Source organism: Nymphaea colorata, chromosome 3, assembly GCF_008831285.2.
Source record: "Nymphaea colorata isolate Beijing-Zhang1983 chromosome 3, ASM883128v2, whole genome shotgun sequence".
NCBI lineage: Eukaryota > Viridiplantae > Streptophyta > Magnoliopsida > Nymphaeales > Nymphaeaceae > Nymphaea > Nymphaea colorata.
The window spans coordinates 24,370,652-24,387,230 of NC_045140.1; the positions used below are offsets into that span (position 1 = coordinate 24,370,652).

Consider the following 16,579-nt stretch of genomic DNA (forward strand, 5'->3'; position numbering starts at 1 on the left):
TGAATGTGCCCAGAGACCAAGGCAAAAATAGCAAGCCTGACAGATCACATTGAGATTTGGCATCTAAATTCAGGATCTCCAAAAGAGCCTTGGACACCTGCTAGCACGCCTGAGCTTGAAAACTCGAGTCAGTGCATCATATTGCGCTTCCACATCGAGGCAACACCATCTCTAAACGTAGTACACAGAAAACAGACGTGGCAAAGTTCAGCAGCCACCAAGTTGAGGACTGGAATGACTGCCGACTTTGCTAGAGCTCACACAAGTCCCCGTCAACTTAACAAACAAATATCAGGGTAACTCGATCAGAAAAACAGGAGCACCACCAACTCCTCACGAAAAAGATGAGATTCATCGTCCAAGCATAAAAATAAAGACGGATGAGCACTTTCAGATCCAAAACCGGTTGAATAGATAGACTAAAGTCGGCATGGACAAAAAACATTGCAATAACAATTAAATCGGATTTGAAACAAAGCAAAAAACATCCACGAGCAAAACGGCCCTCACAGTCATCGTCCCTAGATTAGGAACGGCTTTGCTAGTAATACTAAAATGAAGCCTACCTACAAAATAGAACATTCAAAATGCACGTCCACAAATATGGACATTACACTGTGACTGCAATTCGGCCAGCCACTTGATCAAGGTCCCGCTGTCCGCTGGATGTGATTCTCCTCCCCCTATTAAAAAAGTAGCAATAAAAAACAAATTCAGACGATTTATACTATTTGATCTTATAGGAAACTATAGGGCTTCGCTAGGCAAAAAAATATCAGTTTCTAACCCTTTTGGATCAAGCTCAATGATATTCATCTTCTCCAACTGCTGAAGAATGTGCCGAGCAATAGATCCACTGCTCTTGCAAAAGTGAGGTGGTCGAGATCCATTCCTCTTCCGTCCTCCATAGATCTTTTGGAAGCCGCCAACACCAATTCCTTGCCTGAGGTATATTTTCCTTGCCATGGATGCTAAAATCAAACAATAAGACGATCAGAACCTAATCTATTAGTATGCATAATTTGCATACTTGATATACCAGAGTTTCTGATTGCATTTGTTTGTGTGTGTGTGTGTGTGTGTGTGTGTGTGTGTGTGTGAGAGAGAGAGAGAGAACATACCAGCTCTAATATAATACCAATCAGGATCGTAGGGTGCAAGCTCCTTAAAAGTTGCAGTCTTTACAATATCTGTCCAGTGCGGCAACTCGACCTGGTCAAAGTAAACCAATTAATTGAGCAAGTTTTCACGTATAGAATAGTAAGCTGCTAAATATCAGCTTGATTAACAGCTTGACCACTTATGGGAAATGCATATATGAAGTTGAATGTATCCCCAAGTTCTGCAAATCCTATGGTTGAAACTTGAAACAGCACATGATAAATCTTACTAGTAGCTTCTTGTACAAGGACTATGCAAGCTAATTAGCACCAGATCAGATAGTAATTTCGAATCAGCTGTTTTGTCAAAAGCTATGTCACACGAGTGCGGGATGTCGGTGCCGGAGTGGCACATCCCAAAAAATTTAGGTGCGGCAGTGCGGCGAAGGTATTTTATTATTATTATTATTATTATTAATTTATTATATATATAACAGAATAAGCATGTATATATTATTATTACAATTTAGTTATTAATATATATAACATACTTGCATAATTGTATAGCATAGGAAAATATCAGAACAACATATATTATATATAATATATTATATATAGTAATTTAGTAATATGTCATACTAACAGTCCAACATAAAACATAAAAAATAGATAGAATCATAGAAGCAGAAATTCAAAATTTGAAATTCAAACTTCAAAATAACAACACTAATCGCAGCTGGTCGGCTGCATAATGCATATATAAAAATGCTTATATTATATCTTATAAGTTTATAACATGACAATATATCACCATATCAGTTGCAAAGTATATATGCACGGCTGCATATGTACACAACTGACAATATATATTTGTTAGCTGAACTTTAAAATTTTTATAGTAGATTCAAGAACAACTGAGCAAGTATCTAAAATAAAATGCTAAAATGTATACAACAATAATACCAAAAATGGGACACATTTAGACCGGCCGCGGGTTGACCGCACCCGGCTCAAGTTTGACGCGAGTCCGGTGGATGTCAGAAATGGACAAATATAGTCTGGTGCAGTTGACCGCATCTGACTCACGTTGACTAGGCTCGGGTGCGAGTCGGAGCCGCACCCATGCTGGGTGGGCACCCGACTGAACGCGACTCGGAAGCGGCAGTAAAATAGAAGAGTCTGTGTGACTTAGGTCAAAAGAATCACACTACCAAGACCATCGGCGTCGTTCGTAAAGCATCAATTTGAATTCAGATACATCCAAGCTTATGCACTTCAGGCCAAATTTTACAGGATCAAAAGGTTACTTTGTATGACCTGAAGAGGCCTGTGATGTTCCGCTCCAGTATTGGGATGATTCAGTTCAATCACTTATTCCGAGTTAAGATGTACATGAGAACAAGTGATGACTGTAGATTTGTGAACAGCAGTTCAGTTGTTAAACACAGAGGATATCATAGAACAACAGATTAAGCGGTGAAATTTGGAATTCTCACACAGACCTCATTCAGCTGGACCACCATGTGTAGAATTCTGAACAGGGGCATGTAGGAACTTCCATGTGATGTAGCCTTTGAAGCTTTCACATTTTCATTCCAGTGCATATACATCTAGTTCGAACAGCTGAGTTGAGTCCAAGTAAAAATATAACTCGACACTCAACCAACTTCAGAAATTCTTTAACCAACGGCTGAACCTTAGTATATTCCAAACAAATAGAAAGCACCAAAAAGTTCTTGCAGTATTAACAAATTCTGAATGTCCCAACTTTCTAAGATAGGCATTTCAAGATAATCGTTGAAGTTCATTCAATGAAAACACTCATCAAATCTCACAAGGATTAGATCTCCATCAGCAGCACAAATAATTCAAAAAGTTAGTTGAACCATGAGCAAGCCGAAAAGGAGAACATGAAGGCCTTCCTGCTACTCAAATACATCAAGGAACCCTACATCCTCGTTCCGCTAGGGAACTGAACGCGAAACCTCCGCCGGTTTCGGGTTCAGGAAGCTATTCAACCATCCATCTCTGGCTCAACAATGACCTCTTAATTCCAGGCGATGCAAATACATCTTACCGAAATGCAGGGAAAAAAAACAATGTCCAACGGATCTGAAGAGGCACCTTCCAGACCGTGAAAATGCAGACACCTCCAAAGATCAACAAGTAATCACATCAAACAACAGAATTGAATGTCCTTGAGAATGAATCATGGCAGATGAATCCAACGACGATATCAAACAACAGACTAGCAATCCAAGCATAAGACTGATGAGCATTCTTTCGTCAGATGGCAAAGGCCAAAAGGGGCAGACGCGATACCTTGCCAGAGCGCTTCAGGTGGGAGGCGTACGCCGTAACGAAGTCATGAGGGGAGACATCCTTCACCGTCCTCGCCGTCGCCATGATTGCTCCTGATGCCGCTGCCGTTGCTCCGGCAGAACCTCTCTCCCTCTCTCTCTCTCTCTCTCTCTCTGTGTCCGCCGGATACCCTTCCTCCTTCCTCGCTAGGGTTTTGCGATGGTAATGTGCCGTCATCCCACAAAAATACCAGAAAAGGCCTTGACTGTTCGATAGTGACGAAATTAGCCTTTGACATGCAAGGTTTTGGTGCCTCTAGATCGGACTGGACCGACCTTTCAATTGTTAATCCAAAGCGAATCCTATGTGATCCGATTCGAATTTGGGTTTTTGGGTTAGAGGAGGGCTGCACACAAGCCGAGTCCAGCCCGCCCGAGGTTGGTCAGTTCGAGCTTGACTCGTCTCAAAAAAATTGAGCTCGAGTTCGGCTCAAACTCTAGTCGAGCTCTTTATAGCAAGCTTGAGCTCGACTCGACTACACAAAATCGAGCTTGAAGTCGACTTGTTTAACCCATTTAACTTGTTTAGGCAATATTTTAACTCGTGTAAGTATTAACTCGTGTAAGCGTTAACTCATGTAACTCGTTTAACTTGAGGTAACTTGTGCAAATTTGTTTCCATCTTAAAAGTTAAAACCAATGAATCGGTTTTGGTAGTATTATATAGAGTATCAGTTTGCGAGTATAAACGAGTCAAGTTCCTGAAACTCGAATTCGACTCATTTATCATTTTGAATATCTTTATAAGCTTGAACTTGACTCGTTTATAAACGAGTCGAGCACGAGCCGAGTTTTTTCTCGCGAGTTCGAGTTGAGCCCAAGTTGGCTCGTCTCGTTGTGCAGCCGTAGGTCGGAAGGGATCAATGAATCATACAAACGACCATTTCGTATCGTATACAAAATTTATCAACTCGTTTACGCAACAAAAATTGTCACAAGTATACAAGTTCAAATGCGATAGTGACAGTATCCCGAAGCACCGAAAGCAGATCTTGTATCTTAAAAAAACAAAGAGTTAAGTGGGAAGTTTGACCTCCCCTTTGAACGGTAAGATCAAATTCTTGATGCTCACCTGAAAAAATACATATAAATTTGAACTGGAAGATTTCAATTAACACACTAACAACCCATAACTCCCATGGACCTAGTGATGGTCGAGAACGCCAAATTCCTAGCAACAATGCAAATGGCGTACAAGCTCCAGGAACGACTCGAAAATGTCAATGCCTACTTACTCAAGGTCATCCATCGAGGAACCAAACCATGGTATGTCACCTTTCACTTGATCTTCTTCCAAATATGGAGCATTAACTTGAGTATCACCTCGTCCACTTTGCCGCTGCCATGGCAGCCTTCTTTTTTCCTTCTATGGTGCACCTCTTGTGCAGGGATCCCAAGTAGAACTGTTGATGAGCCGAATTTGAGCCAAATTACGCCAGCTCAAACTTTGCTCGAGCAATTTGAGCTCCGCTCAGCTAAGCTTGAGCCACAATTTGGCTGGATCTTAGCCAAGCCATGTATAAAAAATTATGAAATTATGGTTTAGTATGGAGTGAGATGTTTGTGTGTGTGAATTTAATCGAGTTTAACCGAGTCGAGTCCGCTAGCTCAAGCTCAACTCATTAGATTAAACAACTTCATTTTTTCATTCGAACTCCACTCGTTTATTGAAGAATCGAGTTTGAGTCGAATTTTACCAGGCAATTTGAGAAGGCTCAGGCTTGTTGAACAGCTCTAGTCCCAATAGAATAGATGCCCACCATGGCGAACAGAAAAATTCAATACCCATCATGCCGAACAGAAAAAATCCACACTCTGCAGATATATGAAGATATATAAAACCTTTGAGGGTTTTGCCGAACACGTTTATTTCACATTAAACAAAAAATGAGCATATCATAGTGAAAGAGACTTCAACTATGACAAAAGCTTACTTTTCTGCTCCTCTCGGTTTCTCCTCCCATGAATCCACCGGGTGCAAATAGTGGAAAAGAATGACATGCTAAAGAAAACCGTAACTTGGACCCGAGCAAATGAAACTATTCTCTCCAAAAGGAATCGATAAACACTCGATCCCTGTGACTATGGAACTTTGTGGCTTTTCTAAACGCTCGAAAAAGTATGTCTCTACAGTTTGAGCAGTGTAGAGATGAGTACACATGATAAAATGTCCTTACTAGCATTACAAATCTTCCTTCGGACTTGCCAATTTATCTATAGGATCCATTGACATATCCTACCAAATCAAGTCAGGAAAAAGCAACGGCTGTAGATGACCATGATTTTTCATCGGTCCATAGTTATTTTTTTGACAAGCAAATGTATGTTGGAATTGCCTTAAGGAACATAGCGCAATCAGGTGGTAAGGCAGCTAGCTCATACTTAAGGGATTTGAGGTTTGAATTCAGTGGTCATTGTCACTGCCTGGTGTGTTCATTCTCTGGCTACAAATAGTGGCAAGTGCGACACCCAGATTGAATGATACATGTATTGTATGTCTACTCAGACCTCGAAAGAAGCAAAAATTTTGGAGGCTTAAGGGTGTGACTTTGTAGGTTTATGTTGATGGTGATTTCTTGAAAGTAAACATTAAAATTCAGACATAAGCTTTTTTGGTTTGTGTGTGCATATTCCTGACCACCAGAGGTGGTTGATTGAGGTTGAAAGTAAACATTAAAAAAAAAAATGCATGTTCGGACATGCTGTCATGCTTTGTTAGACAAGAATCTTTGACAATAATAGGTGTATCATAAGCATGACAAAAAACATGTTTTTTATAAAATAAAATGTCGCTCTCTACTTCATGACGAGGACAGATATTAGAGAGTTTTGGTAAGTGTCGGTTGGAACCCGGTATGTAGGCAGAAGTGTGGTACTCCTCTACTATTTTCTGTCACCGACACAATTTGGACTTGAAAAGACACGCTGACATTACTCCAAACTTTGATAACTTGGAAAGGGTTCACACACACACATAATTCGTCAAATAATTCTTCTGTCGTTGGCACAAGAAACCTGTTTTGATGAAAATAGCATTTAAGGCTCTGCAATCAACCAAAAGGTTGCCGTTTACATACTTTTTACAACCAATAGTACCTGCAGACGAGCATGGACTTGCACTTGGCTGTATAATATCAGTTTCAAGCACTTCCTTAACAAACTTGAACATTTCTATTCTCTACAAGTTGGTATATCTTTAGAGCCTTACATTGCATGGTTTAGCTTCAAGTGTGAGAGGAATAAGATGGTCCCAAGGGAATCCCGGAAGCCGATTAATTGGTGTATCAAATATAACATACCGAGCAAGCAACTTCTGTGATTCTACTGAAAGAGTTGCGATCTCCTTGTCTTCCATTAGGACTAAGATGGTTTCACTCTTTTTCTAATAATGCAAACCATTTTGAAACCGTGGTATTCTCGTCGGACACATCACGACAGTAGTGGTATCTCCATACCTTAAGCTCATGTTAATCATTAAATTATTTTTCCATTTGTTAATGGATTTTTTAGATTAAGAACGCTTCTTTTAGTGGATCTGATTCATAAACGATTTTATTTTCCAGTTTGATTCACCTTAACTGGTAAGGAGACCATATGAGAGAGAGAGATGCATGACTGCAGTTAGAGAAATGGTGGAGGCACATGTGGGCTGGTGTTGGCAATTGACTATAACAGTCCATGAAAATGAAATTTTTGTTGGTTATATATCTTCATCTCTATAATTTTTACTTATTTATGTATGGGAGCCCCTTTTTAACATTTACAGTGCAGCCAGAAACTTCTAGCTCCGCCACTGTTAGAGTGGAGGCTGAACCCCACCGTTTATGAAAGCAGATAGCTTAGGAGTGTATACCGCTGTTAGAATTGAAAGAACATTTCACTTTTTTTCTATTGACCACAGACAAACTAAGAAAAATGACGAAAGGATGACACGGTTAGTTGCACCGTCCACTTTTAGTTGGACACACTCACGGCTCTGCAAATCCAATCGAGAGAGATCGAGAGGGAGAGAAAGAGAACACTTCATCTTTCCAATAACTTATAAATCTTATTGCCAGATGTCCACACAGCACTGAAGAGAAACGCAAGGAAAAGGACCAGAACAGCAGTGCCGTGGGGCCTCTGCACAGCAGAGAGGAAGGACGCGCTGCCAACTACCACCGTTCCACACACTCCGAGCAACTGTGCTTGCCAACTCCAAACACACAACCACCCACGAGCAGTAAAGTAGATGGGAGAAAATGAATGGGCAGTGACTGATGACAGAGCCTTCCAAGTCCCAACAATTCCATGGATGCATTCATCATCCCTACCCCCCACTAGACTTTGAACAACAACTAAAAAAGGCAAAAAAGAAAAACAAACAAAGTAGGTGGCAACTCCAATGCCCTCGTTTTGCTACAGTAAAAAGAGAAGCCAAAATCATGAGCCTTTTCATTGATAAAGGATGCTAACTGCTTCACTAGCAAACTTCCTCGGGATGAAGTTCTTGAATTATGAAGCCAACAGAAGCACGTTCTGAAGGATTTATTACTGCTACCATAGAGTCATTTACATATCCATGAGATCAACTAGTAAGTTAACCTTCTGTGGCAGGAAGGAGGGTGTGAACCCTCCTATTGGATGGCGACATTCTGGTTGAGAGGCTGAGGCATGGGGAGGTGCCCTTTGTCCTGGAGGCTCTTGACCGTCTCGTAGAAGCACTGCCTGGTGGGGATGAAGGAGAGGCCCAGCTCCTTCAGGCGCTGGTTGGTGAACATGTAAGGCTTCGCCCTTGGTTTTACCTCATCCGAGCACCTGCCACCACACCAATTAGCACACATAATTCGTATAGTGCTGCATCAAAATTGGTTAGCAGATCATATCATCCGCTGAATTAAATTCTCCAACTTCCTGACAGCATGCAAAACTCATCTTTCAATTAATTTGAGTATTGTTTTCCACCTTTCTGAAAGACCAAGGGGAACAAAAGACATAAAATAGCTTATTTGAGGGTGAAATCCTCCGCTCACCCATTTTCTGATTGAAGTTTCATTTGAAAAGGACTTTTGGCCTTTTCAAAGAAGGAGCAAAATCTCCACCACACATTCTGGTGATAAGTAGCAACGTTAATAACAGAGCGTAAATGACAAGAGTGCATTGATGGTGCTCAGAGCTTTGTTAGACAAGAATCTTTGACAATGTTATACTACCAATTTAGCATCATATGAAAATAGTCTTGTACAGAGATGAGCTTTTCATGGATGTGTGAACCAGAGGAACTAAAGACTTCTTCCGGCAGAAATGTAGAAGTGGACAGAAAAAACGTACTTTCTTGATAGGAACATGAGCACCACAGATTGGACAGAAGCACTAGATATTTTTGAAGAACAGTCGGCATAAGAAAACCAAATCACTATACGGGGGCGACCGTGGACACAACAAACTGGGGAGACCGGAAGGGCCGCGGCCCGCGCTTATCTTCTTGTTCGGAACTGTTTGCAAACGACGTCTCAGATGTCCCCACCATTTCATTTCTTCCCATTGATGGCGACCAAAGTCCCAACCCAGTTTGGTGTCAAGCCTCAGACTCCAATAATGGCAGGTGCTTCGTGGGTAGGGAACTAGTGGACCTACCTCACCACCACCTTCATCATTTACTCACACGTTCTGCTGACGACCGCATGACCTATTAGTATGGCCAACTTCCCCTACGAGTCTACGACGCATTTGCGCCAAAACCGACGCAACTATTTCCAAGCCCAGCTCCCCCAAGCAAGCTAGTGGTCAGGCGGAGACCAATTGGCTGGGGCAAGCTTGGTTGACCCAGGAAGGAGATACATATGGCTGAAAGGCACCAATATTTAGACCTAAATGATTTCAGCGTATCAAAATACAAATGAGAGAAAATAGTTGGAAAATTTAATATGTAAATAAATAAATTGTGAGACTATGTAGGCAACTGTCTACACAAACCCACATATAGCTCATTTAGATTGTCCGATTTTTTTTATCCTCGAAGCGGTTGCTGCAAATGAGGAGAAGAATAGTTTCCTCTTAAAAGAAGAAGGCATTTTCAGCTTAAAACTAATAAAAAATTATCCACTAAAAATTATCCAAATAAATTTCAACCTCAACCAAGCACCTCTTGAGATTTGGCTACAAAAAAGAAATGTCATAACCGTTGGTCTAAACTACCAGTTCTGTTGAAATACCAACCAGTTCATTTTATTGCAAATTAATTAAAGCTGGTTCCTTTTTTCATATTTGTCTTCCAAAAATATAACATGTTTCTTGGAGTGAAGTGCGAATGAAAGACATGGATAGAACCGTTGGGTAAGAACGAATAATCTTCTGGACTATATGATGTTTATTGACTATGTTATTACTAAAGCATCAAACCCTCCCTAAGGGGCTTAATATAGCTGGTTGGGCGCTCGTGCGGTTAAGAATCCCACCGGTAGTTCAATTTCCATAAACAAAGTTCTTGAACGGCAAACAATGGCAAGCACAACACTCTAATTAACAGACATATTTATATCCAAATTCCAACATAAACCTAGAACCCAAGAACAAGGGGAAGTGTAGGGACAGGATCAAATATTCTTGCCCTCATCCTACCAAAGCATCTAATCCATGCTTTAGAATTTGATTGCTTAATAGGAATTATATGTACATAGTTTTTACATGATTATCAATATAGCCTCCATAACATCCAAAATTAAAAGAGCCATATGGGGCCCTCTTATTTGATATTAATTTAGTGGTGCCAATGTGATGCTTAGAAGCACTGATTTTTGGTGACATTGAAAGTAAGGGTGGGCAATGGGTATGAATAGTTTGGTATCCGGCCCTTGATGGGCAGGGCTTGAGTTGTTTATTTAACACCTGGGTTGGTTCGATTAAAAAATTCCGTTGGGCGGGACTAACCTTAGTCGGGTATTGAGGGACCGAGCCGGTCTGTATCTATCAACACATAACACTAACAATCGGCTCCTTAAAAACTGTTGGCACATTCCTAAAATTTTAGAGATAGTAGAATATGAAATATTAAAGGTTTCAAATACGAGTAGACGTCGAATTGAGTATCCGATGGGCATAAAGTTGGTCTGGCCCAACTCGATATCTAAGCAGCTCGGGGTTGGCTACGGAAGGGCTTTGGGCTAGTTTGAGCCCGGCTTTGTCGAGCCTTGGGCTGGACTATTCTGGGCCGATGCACAATCTTAGTTGTTGAAAAAGATGATTTCGTTACTCAACTTGATTGAGAAGGAGACTTTTGCTTTGCTTTGAAAGAGAATAAATGGAGAAGTTGGCATGGACACATCAGTTGCATTCCCATTTCATTCAATTGCATTCTTTTCTCAACCTTTAAAAAAAAAAAGGAGGAAGGCGGCTATTAGCCTTAACAATGACAACCCTGAACCCAAATCAACAATAAGGAACCACATAGCTTCAACAATCAATCATCAACAAACAATCAGGTGGTTAATACAAACCACATAGCTTCACTAAGCCTGAGCTTTAGGCCGGCCCGACTCGATAAAGAGTCAGGCTTCGGTCCAACCCGATTAAACTAAAATATATATTTTTAATATAAAATAATATATAAATATAAATAATCGTAATAAAATATCTTAATTATATATAAAAAATAATATAATATTATTAAAAATTATTATCAATTCCAACCGAACTCCATCCGAGCCAGTCGGATGCTTTTTTTTTTTTTTGGGCTCGAGTTCAGACTCTAGGCGAGCCAGGTACCTGGCCCACCACCCAGTCTTAAGCTTCACCAATTGGAGAACATCCCATCTAGATTTAGGGAAGAAAAAAACAAAGATAAAAGAAAAACAAAATTTCCACCCTATGCGGGTAAGTGGACCACTTACCTAACCCTTCCACCTCACGGAACAAAATATATATATTTATAGATATCATAGATATCCGGTAAAGAAAAGCCAAAAAGGCTCATCCTCCACTTGCAAAATTACAAATGATTTTATGATTTTATGTTCGAGGGCCGACCACGCAGGCCCTGGGGCTAATTGTTGACATGACTTGCCAATTATGAGTTAAATAAAAAAATATTTCTAGACACTAAAACATATTGAAAAAAAAAAAAAAAAAAAACATACACACCTACACACAGAGGTTTCTAAATAATTATTTATTTTTTCACCTCCTAAATTCAAGGTAGTGTTTTTTCTTAAACCAAACAGGTATACGAATATTTTGGAGCATGTCTCGTTGTTCTATTAAAAGCTAGGCAGCTCTGGTAAGGACTCATCGTTTGAAGTAATACGGACAAAGCAACAACCTTATTTATTAGCAAGTGCTTAAGGATCATCAAATATTATGCCGACTAATCTAAGGATCAGAAGGAAAGGATATAACCCTTGGAAAGGAATAAAAAACTAATTTTACTGTCCAAATAATCAACAAAATCCAAGACTATATATATATATATATAAATTTATACCAAGGTTGTACATTTGCATTAAATAAATGTATAGCAAACTAGAAATCTTAGGTAAAAAGAAAGTGAGACCCAAAAGGACATGAGCTTCGATAGTTCTTAGCCTCAAAAAATTTATCCTACTTGAAATGAGATCTCAGATCCTAGGGTTTAAGACACCCCCAGCTTTGATATCCAGATAATCAAGCTCACTTTAAGATGTGCGTGAGGGAGAAGCAGAAGGTGGGATTTTAGCAGTTCTGCATCCAAACGGGATCTAAATGATCAAATTAGCGTTCTAACCACATATTCAAGGCCTCTAACCACCGAATTAACTTATTTTGTAATGTACTGAACGGATGCGAATCTGACCAGATGTCGAACCTACCAATAAGAATAACTCCCTTGGAAAAGAAGAAAAGGTGAGCAAGGAATGGCTTACTTGGTGGGGATGGGATACTCGGGGAAAAGCTTGGCGAGGATGGCGACCACGTCGCCGCGGTGAAGCACGCTCTCGGCACACAGGTACCGGCCGGACGCCGCGGCGTTCTCGAAAACCAGGATATGGGCGAGCGCCACATCCTTGACGTGGACGTAGGCCTGAACCGAGTTGGCGTACGTCTTCACCGCGCCTGTCAGGTACTTCATGACGTGGACCGTGCTGGCGTTAACGGTGGATTGCAGCAGAGGACCCAGCACCAACACCGGGTTCACCACCACCAGGTCGACCCCCTTCTCCTCCGCTTCCTTCCACGCCGTCTGCTCCGCCACCGTCTTCCCGTAACAGTACCAGTTCTGCCCACCAGTCCATTTCGAAGCATGTTAGTATGAGAATCCACAAAATTAATTGAGCCCAAATAGAAGCAAATGTTTTGGCAAAATCGATCACAGATTTGATTGGTTTCGTTTGAAAATTTACGAACCAACTTCAATCAAGCTACTTGTGGAGGGAATTTATGCATAAAAATGACCATCCGTTTTAAGCCAATTTTTGAGCAGAAAGATAGCATTCGTGTGGAAGAGTTTGGACGTGCTACGGGAATTTGATGGAAGAAACCAACCCTGGTGTTCTTGCAGAAGTCGAGATCGCTCCAGCAGTTCTCGTCGACCACCACATCGGGGCTCCTGTTGGGATCCATGTACACCGCCCCGATCGAGGAGGTGAACACCACGCGGCGAACTCCGGCTTCCGCCGCCGCCTGGATCACGTTCTTGGCGCCCCTCACGGCAGGCTCCACCATCTCTTCCTGTCGAAGCACAACAACGACGATCAGAAACTCAACCGTCATCAACAACAACTCCCGGAATCGGAAAAAGGAGATTCCGAAAGAAAAGTGGGGCAGCAGTGTACCGGATCGTCGGTCACGGGGGAGGCCGTGTGGAAGACTCCCTGGCATCCTTGGATGGCTTGGAGAAGGCTCTCGTAATCAAGGAGGTCCGCCCTGCACAGGATCAATCTCTCCTCCGCTCCTTCGAGGTCCCGCAGATGGGAGTTCTTCGGATCCGCTACAGACGCGCAAAACACCAAACCATCCCCAACCTTCAGCACCAAGAAACCCAAAAAGGAGAAAGAAAGGCAGTTTGAAGGTACCTACCCGGGTTTCTGACCGTGCCTTTCACGGTGTATCCCTTTTCCAGGAGCAGCTTCACCAACCAGGAAGCAATGAACCCTCCGGCGCCGGTGACGCACACCGTCTGGCCGACCACAGGCATCTTTCTCAGAGGACGGTGAACGGCCACACTCGCCTACCCTGAGTGAGCAAAGGAAGATGCAACGCAGAGGCAGTCGACACTAGCGGGTGTGACGAGGATGCGTGGCCTATCCTTTACCGGAGCCCCGCCACCACCAAGAAGTGTGGGTGGCTCCCGCTTTTTATAGAGGTTCCCGGCTAACCATGGTTAAGCGGCCGTCAGGTCCGGCGCAGGCGAGGCGGTTGACTGGGGGAGACGGCTGCTGGAGCCCGATGACGTTGGTGGGTGAAGTGACGTGATTGGGTTCCACTGGTGCAATGTCATCCACGGCGGAAATTTCTTCCGTCGTTGATCAAAGGGGCGCAACTGGTGGGGGACGTCGACTCGGGCTCGAATTGGCTATTTTTATTTGCTTGCATTCGGAACGGACAGGAACAATATATACAGATTAAAAGATGAGATCTGAGAGATTTTGAGTCTCGAAAACTTTTCTCCTTTTCCTTGGATTTTATGCTAAGGGATCCGAAACAGTAACATCAGAAAACAAAAGCACAAAGACTTGTTTGGAGTTTAATCACCACAGAGTGAATGACACGGTTCGAATCCCATGAGCGGCAAACGAAGGCGGAGGTCTTGAGTTTGGAGCTCTTTGCCGCCTGCGATGGCTAAGAAAGTCCTTTTGATATGAATTGTAAATGACATAGGAGTTTATCAAACACCAGCTTATGCAGAGGCTTCAAACCCAGGTGATGGAGTTGGATCAATTAAATATGTAAGAAATTGAACTCGGGTCAAATTTGTACTGCCCAAAACCTTTTACACAAGACCCTAACTATTTATGAAGAAATCTCATGATTTGTGCACAGTGCTGTGGCATTTTTCTTACCAAACAACGCGTTGTGTATGGAAATCTCACAAACTTTTCTGAAAAAAGTGAATCACTGTGCTTTGTAATGGAGGGGAGGCGGCACATTAACCCATTGGGAAAGCATTTTCTTGTACAATCACATGTTTTCTATAAAAATAGACTCTAAAGGCACCCAAGGTCTCGAGCTGCTTGGAGAGTTAGGTGGACCCAATGAATAGTATTCACGAGAATCAAATCAACAATAATTTATTTAAGTATTTAAACCTCTATTCTATTAAAAAAATTATTAAAATTAATCATAGAGAGGGGCGTTAATATCACGTGCCGCACCTAGGGGAAAAAAGCAAGGGATGTGTTCATAAAAACCGGGACACGTGGTGCAATTGGGGCCGCTCCAAATAACCAAATATAAGCACTGTGACCCGATCCATTAATGCTGTCGTCGAAGAGGGCTTTATGTTTTTCTTGGGCTGTTAGGTTGCTGATAGTGATGGCCCCTCTCTCTCTCTCTCCCTCTCCCTCAATTTCTCACCTAACAAAAGAAAAGAATGCAAAAGACAACGTCCGACGGATCCATCGTGTTTGAGAGAAAATGAAAGTTTCACCAAAGCCCACTTCACTTTAGTGATATATATATATATGTGTATATAGAGAGAGAGAGAGAGAGAGTGTGTGAAGTTGTCATTTAAAGTGATTATAATAGTAAATATTGATTTAATTGAAATGTTACTTGCTTTACTGAAACAAATGGTTTTGAAAATTTAAAAAAAAAATTGTTGGCACAGGTCTTAAAATTTGGTGGTCGTTCAAAGATCTTCCTTTTGATAAAATGTCTTGTGCTTGAGGTGTGAAAATTAAATCTGGTCTCCTTTTTTCAACGTTTCCAATTTGTTATTAGTTAAAACTTTGAATGACGGTAGAAGAGGAAGACCAATTCCTCTTCCCCAAACAGTTGGGGGTGAAAGGGGGCGCCCGTTTTCTTCAACTTCTTGGTTATCTCCTGTAAAATTTCATTTACTAGAAAAACATTGCCCAATGATTTCTTCTTAGTGTCCTTTTTATATGTAAAATGTCGCCTTCCAGTAATAGCTACAGCTCTTATTCTTAAAAAAATATTGGTGAAGAGAAAAAAAAAAAAAGAGTTTTTTTGTCAAGTGTTGAAGGCAAGGGGGAACAATGGGGGCCTAGTAGATAGTTTAAATACAGTTAAACCATATAATTTTTTTTATTTACTTGTAAAATCGTACAATTTTTAAAATTCTCCTACAGGTTAGTCGTCAATAAGTTGGAAAAAAATTGACCTGATGGGAGAAAAAAAAATATAAAAACAAGGCTTTCAATCCCCCTAGGTCAATCCAATTTTATTAAATTATTGATTGAACCCATGCCCTGTTTAGTCCACGTCAATAGTAAAAACTATTTTCAGCCTAAAATCTTCACCATTTATCTTTTAAGGTTTTGACTTGTTTTCGAGTCGAGTAAACATATGGTACATCTTTCAAATTAGGTGTTGCATTTGATCACAAAAAGTGAAAATTGAACATCGAACCCATTGAGTGTGAACTATCTTGCTCGCAATTTCTCCCAAGTAAACACTAAAAAAGAAAAGGTAAAATTGAGAGGATTTGTATACAAATTGAAGGACAAATTGGTGGACGACTTCATCTTCCAAATTGAAGGACAAATTAGTGGTTGGATGATTAATAAATTATTACTAATCACAGGACAAAAAAGAACAAGAAAGTACAAATCCATTCAATGTTTTGGCTTGTGGAGTATTGTCGGGTCAGTCGTTGGCAAAAAGATAAAAGTCCGATTGATATCACATTATACAGTTTAGTTTCCATGAAAATAACAATAATATATTAAATTTGCTACATAACGGCAAAATAAATCGATCAATTAAAGAAAAGACATTTGTGTATGCTAGAGAGAGAGAGTGAGTGAGAGAGAAAATGTTTATGAAGAAGATAACAAACATCAAATAAACATGAAAATCTAATGGTCATTAGAAACACAAGAAACCAAATCGAGCGTGTCTTAGTCATTTTCATACATTAACTAACATTCATTTTAAATAACCCAAGTTAATGATCATTAATGATAACGTTAGCTGCATTTTAAC

The 16,579-nt window shown here is 40.9% G+C and overlaps 2 protein-coding genes across 2 annotated transcripts; both read right to left on the minus strand.

Moving 5' to 3' along the window:
* Positions 1–433: 433 nt before the first annotated feature.
* On the minus strand, positions 434–3,608 carry LOC116249846 (40S ribosomal protein S19-1). The gene is made up of 4 exons (XM_031623148.2): positions 3,423–3,608; positions 1,122–1,212; positions 788–971; positions 434–683 (listed from the first exon to the last, which is right to left on the minus strand). Exons 1-4 carry the CDS (start codon positions 3,504–3,506, stop codon positions 611–613), a joined length of 432 nt encoding a protein of 143 aa, XP_031479008.1. The 5' UTR covers positions 3,507–3,608; the 3' UTR covers positions 434–610.
* Positions 3,609–7,488: 3,880 nt separating this feature from the next.
* LOC116250086 (cinnamoyl-CoA reductase 1-like) lies at positions 7,489–13,940 on the minus strand. Its single transcript, XM_031623463.2, has 5 exons — positions 13,490–13,940; positions 13,246–13,400; positions 12,956–13,141; positions 12,337–12,689; positions 7,489–8,257 (listed from the first exon to the last, which is right to left on the minus strand). Exons 1-5 carry the CDS (start codon positions 13,605–13,607, stop codon positions 8,077–8,079), a joined length of 993 nt encoding a protein of 330 aa, XP_031479323.1. The 5' UTR covers positions 13,608–13,940; the 3' UTR covers positions 7,489–8,076.
* Positions 13,941–16,579: the final 2,639 nt, after the last annotated feature.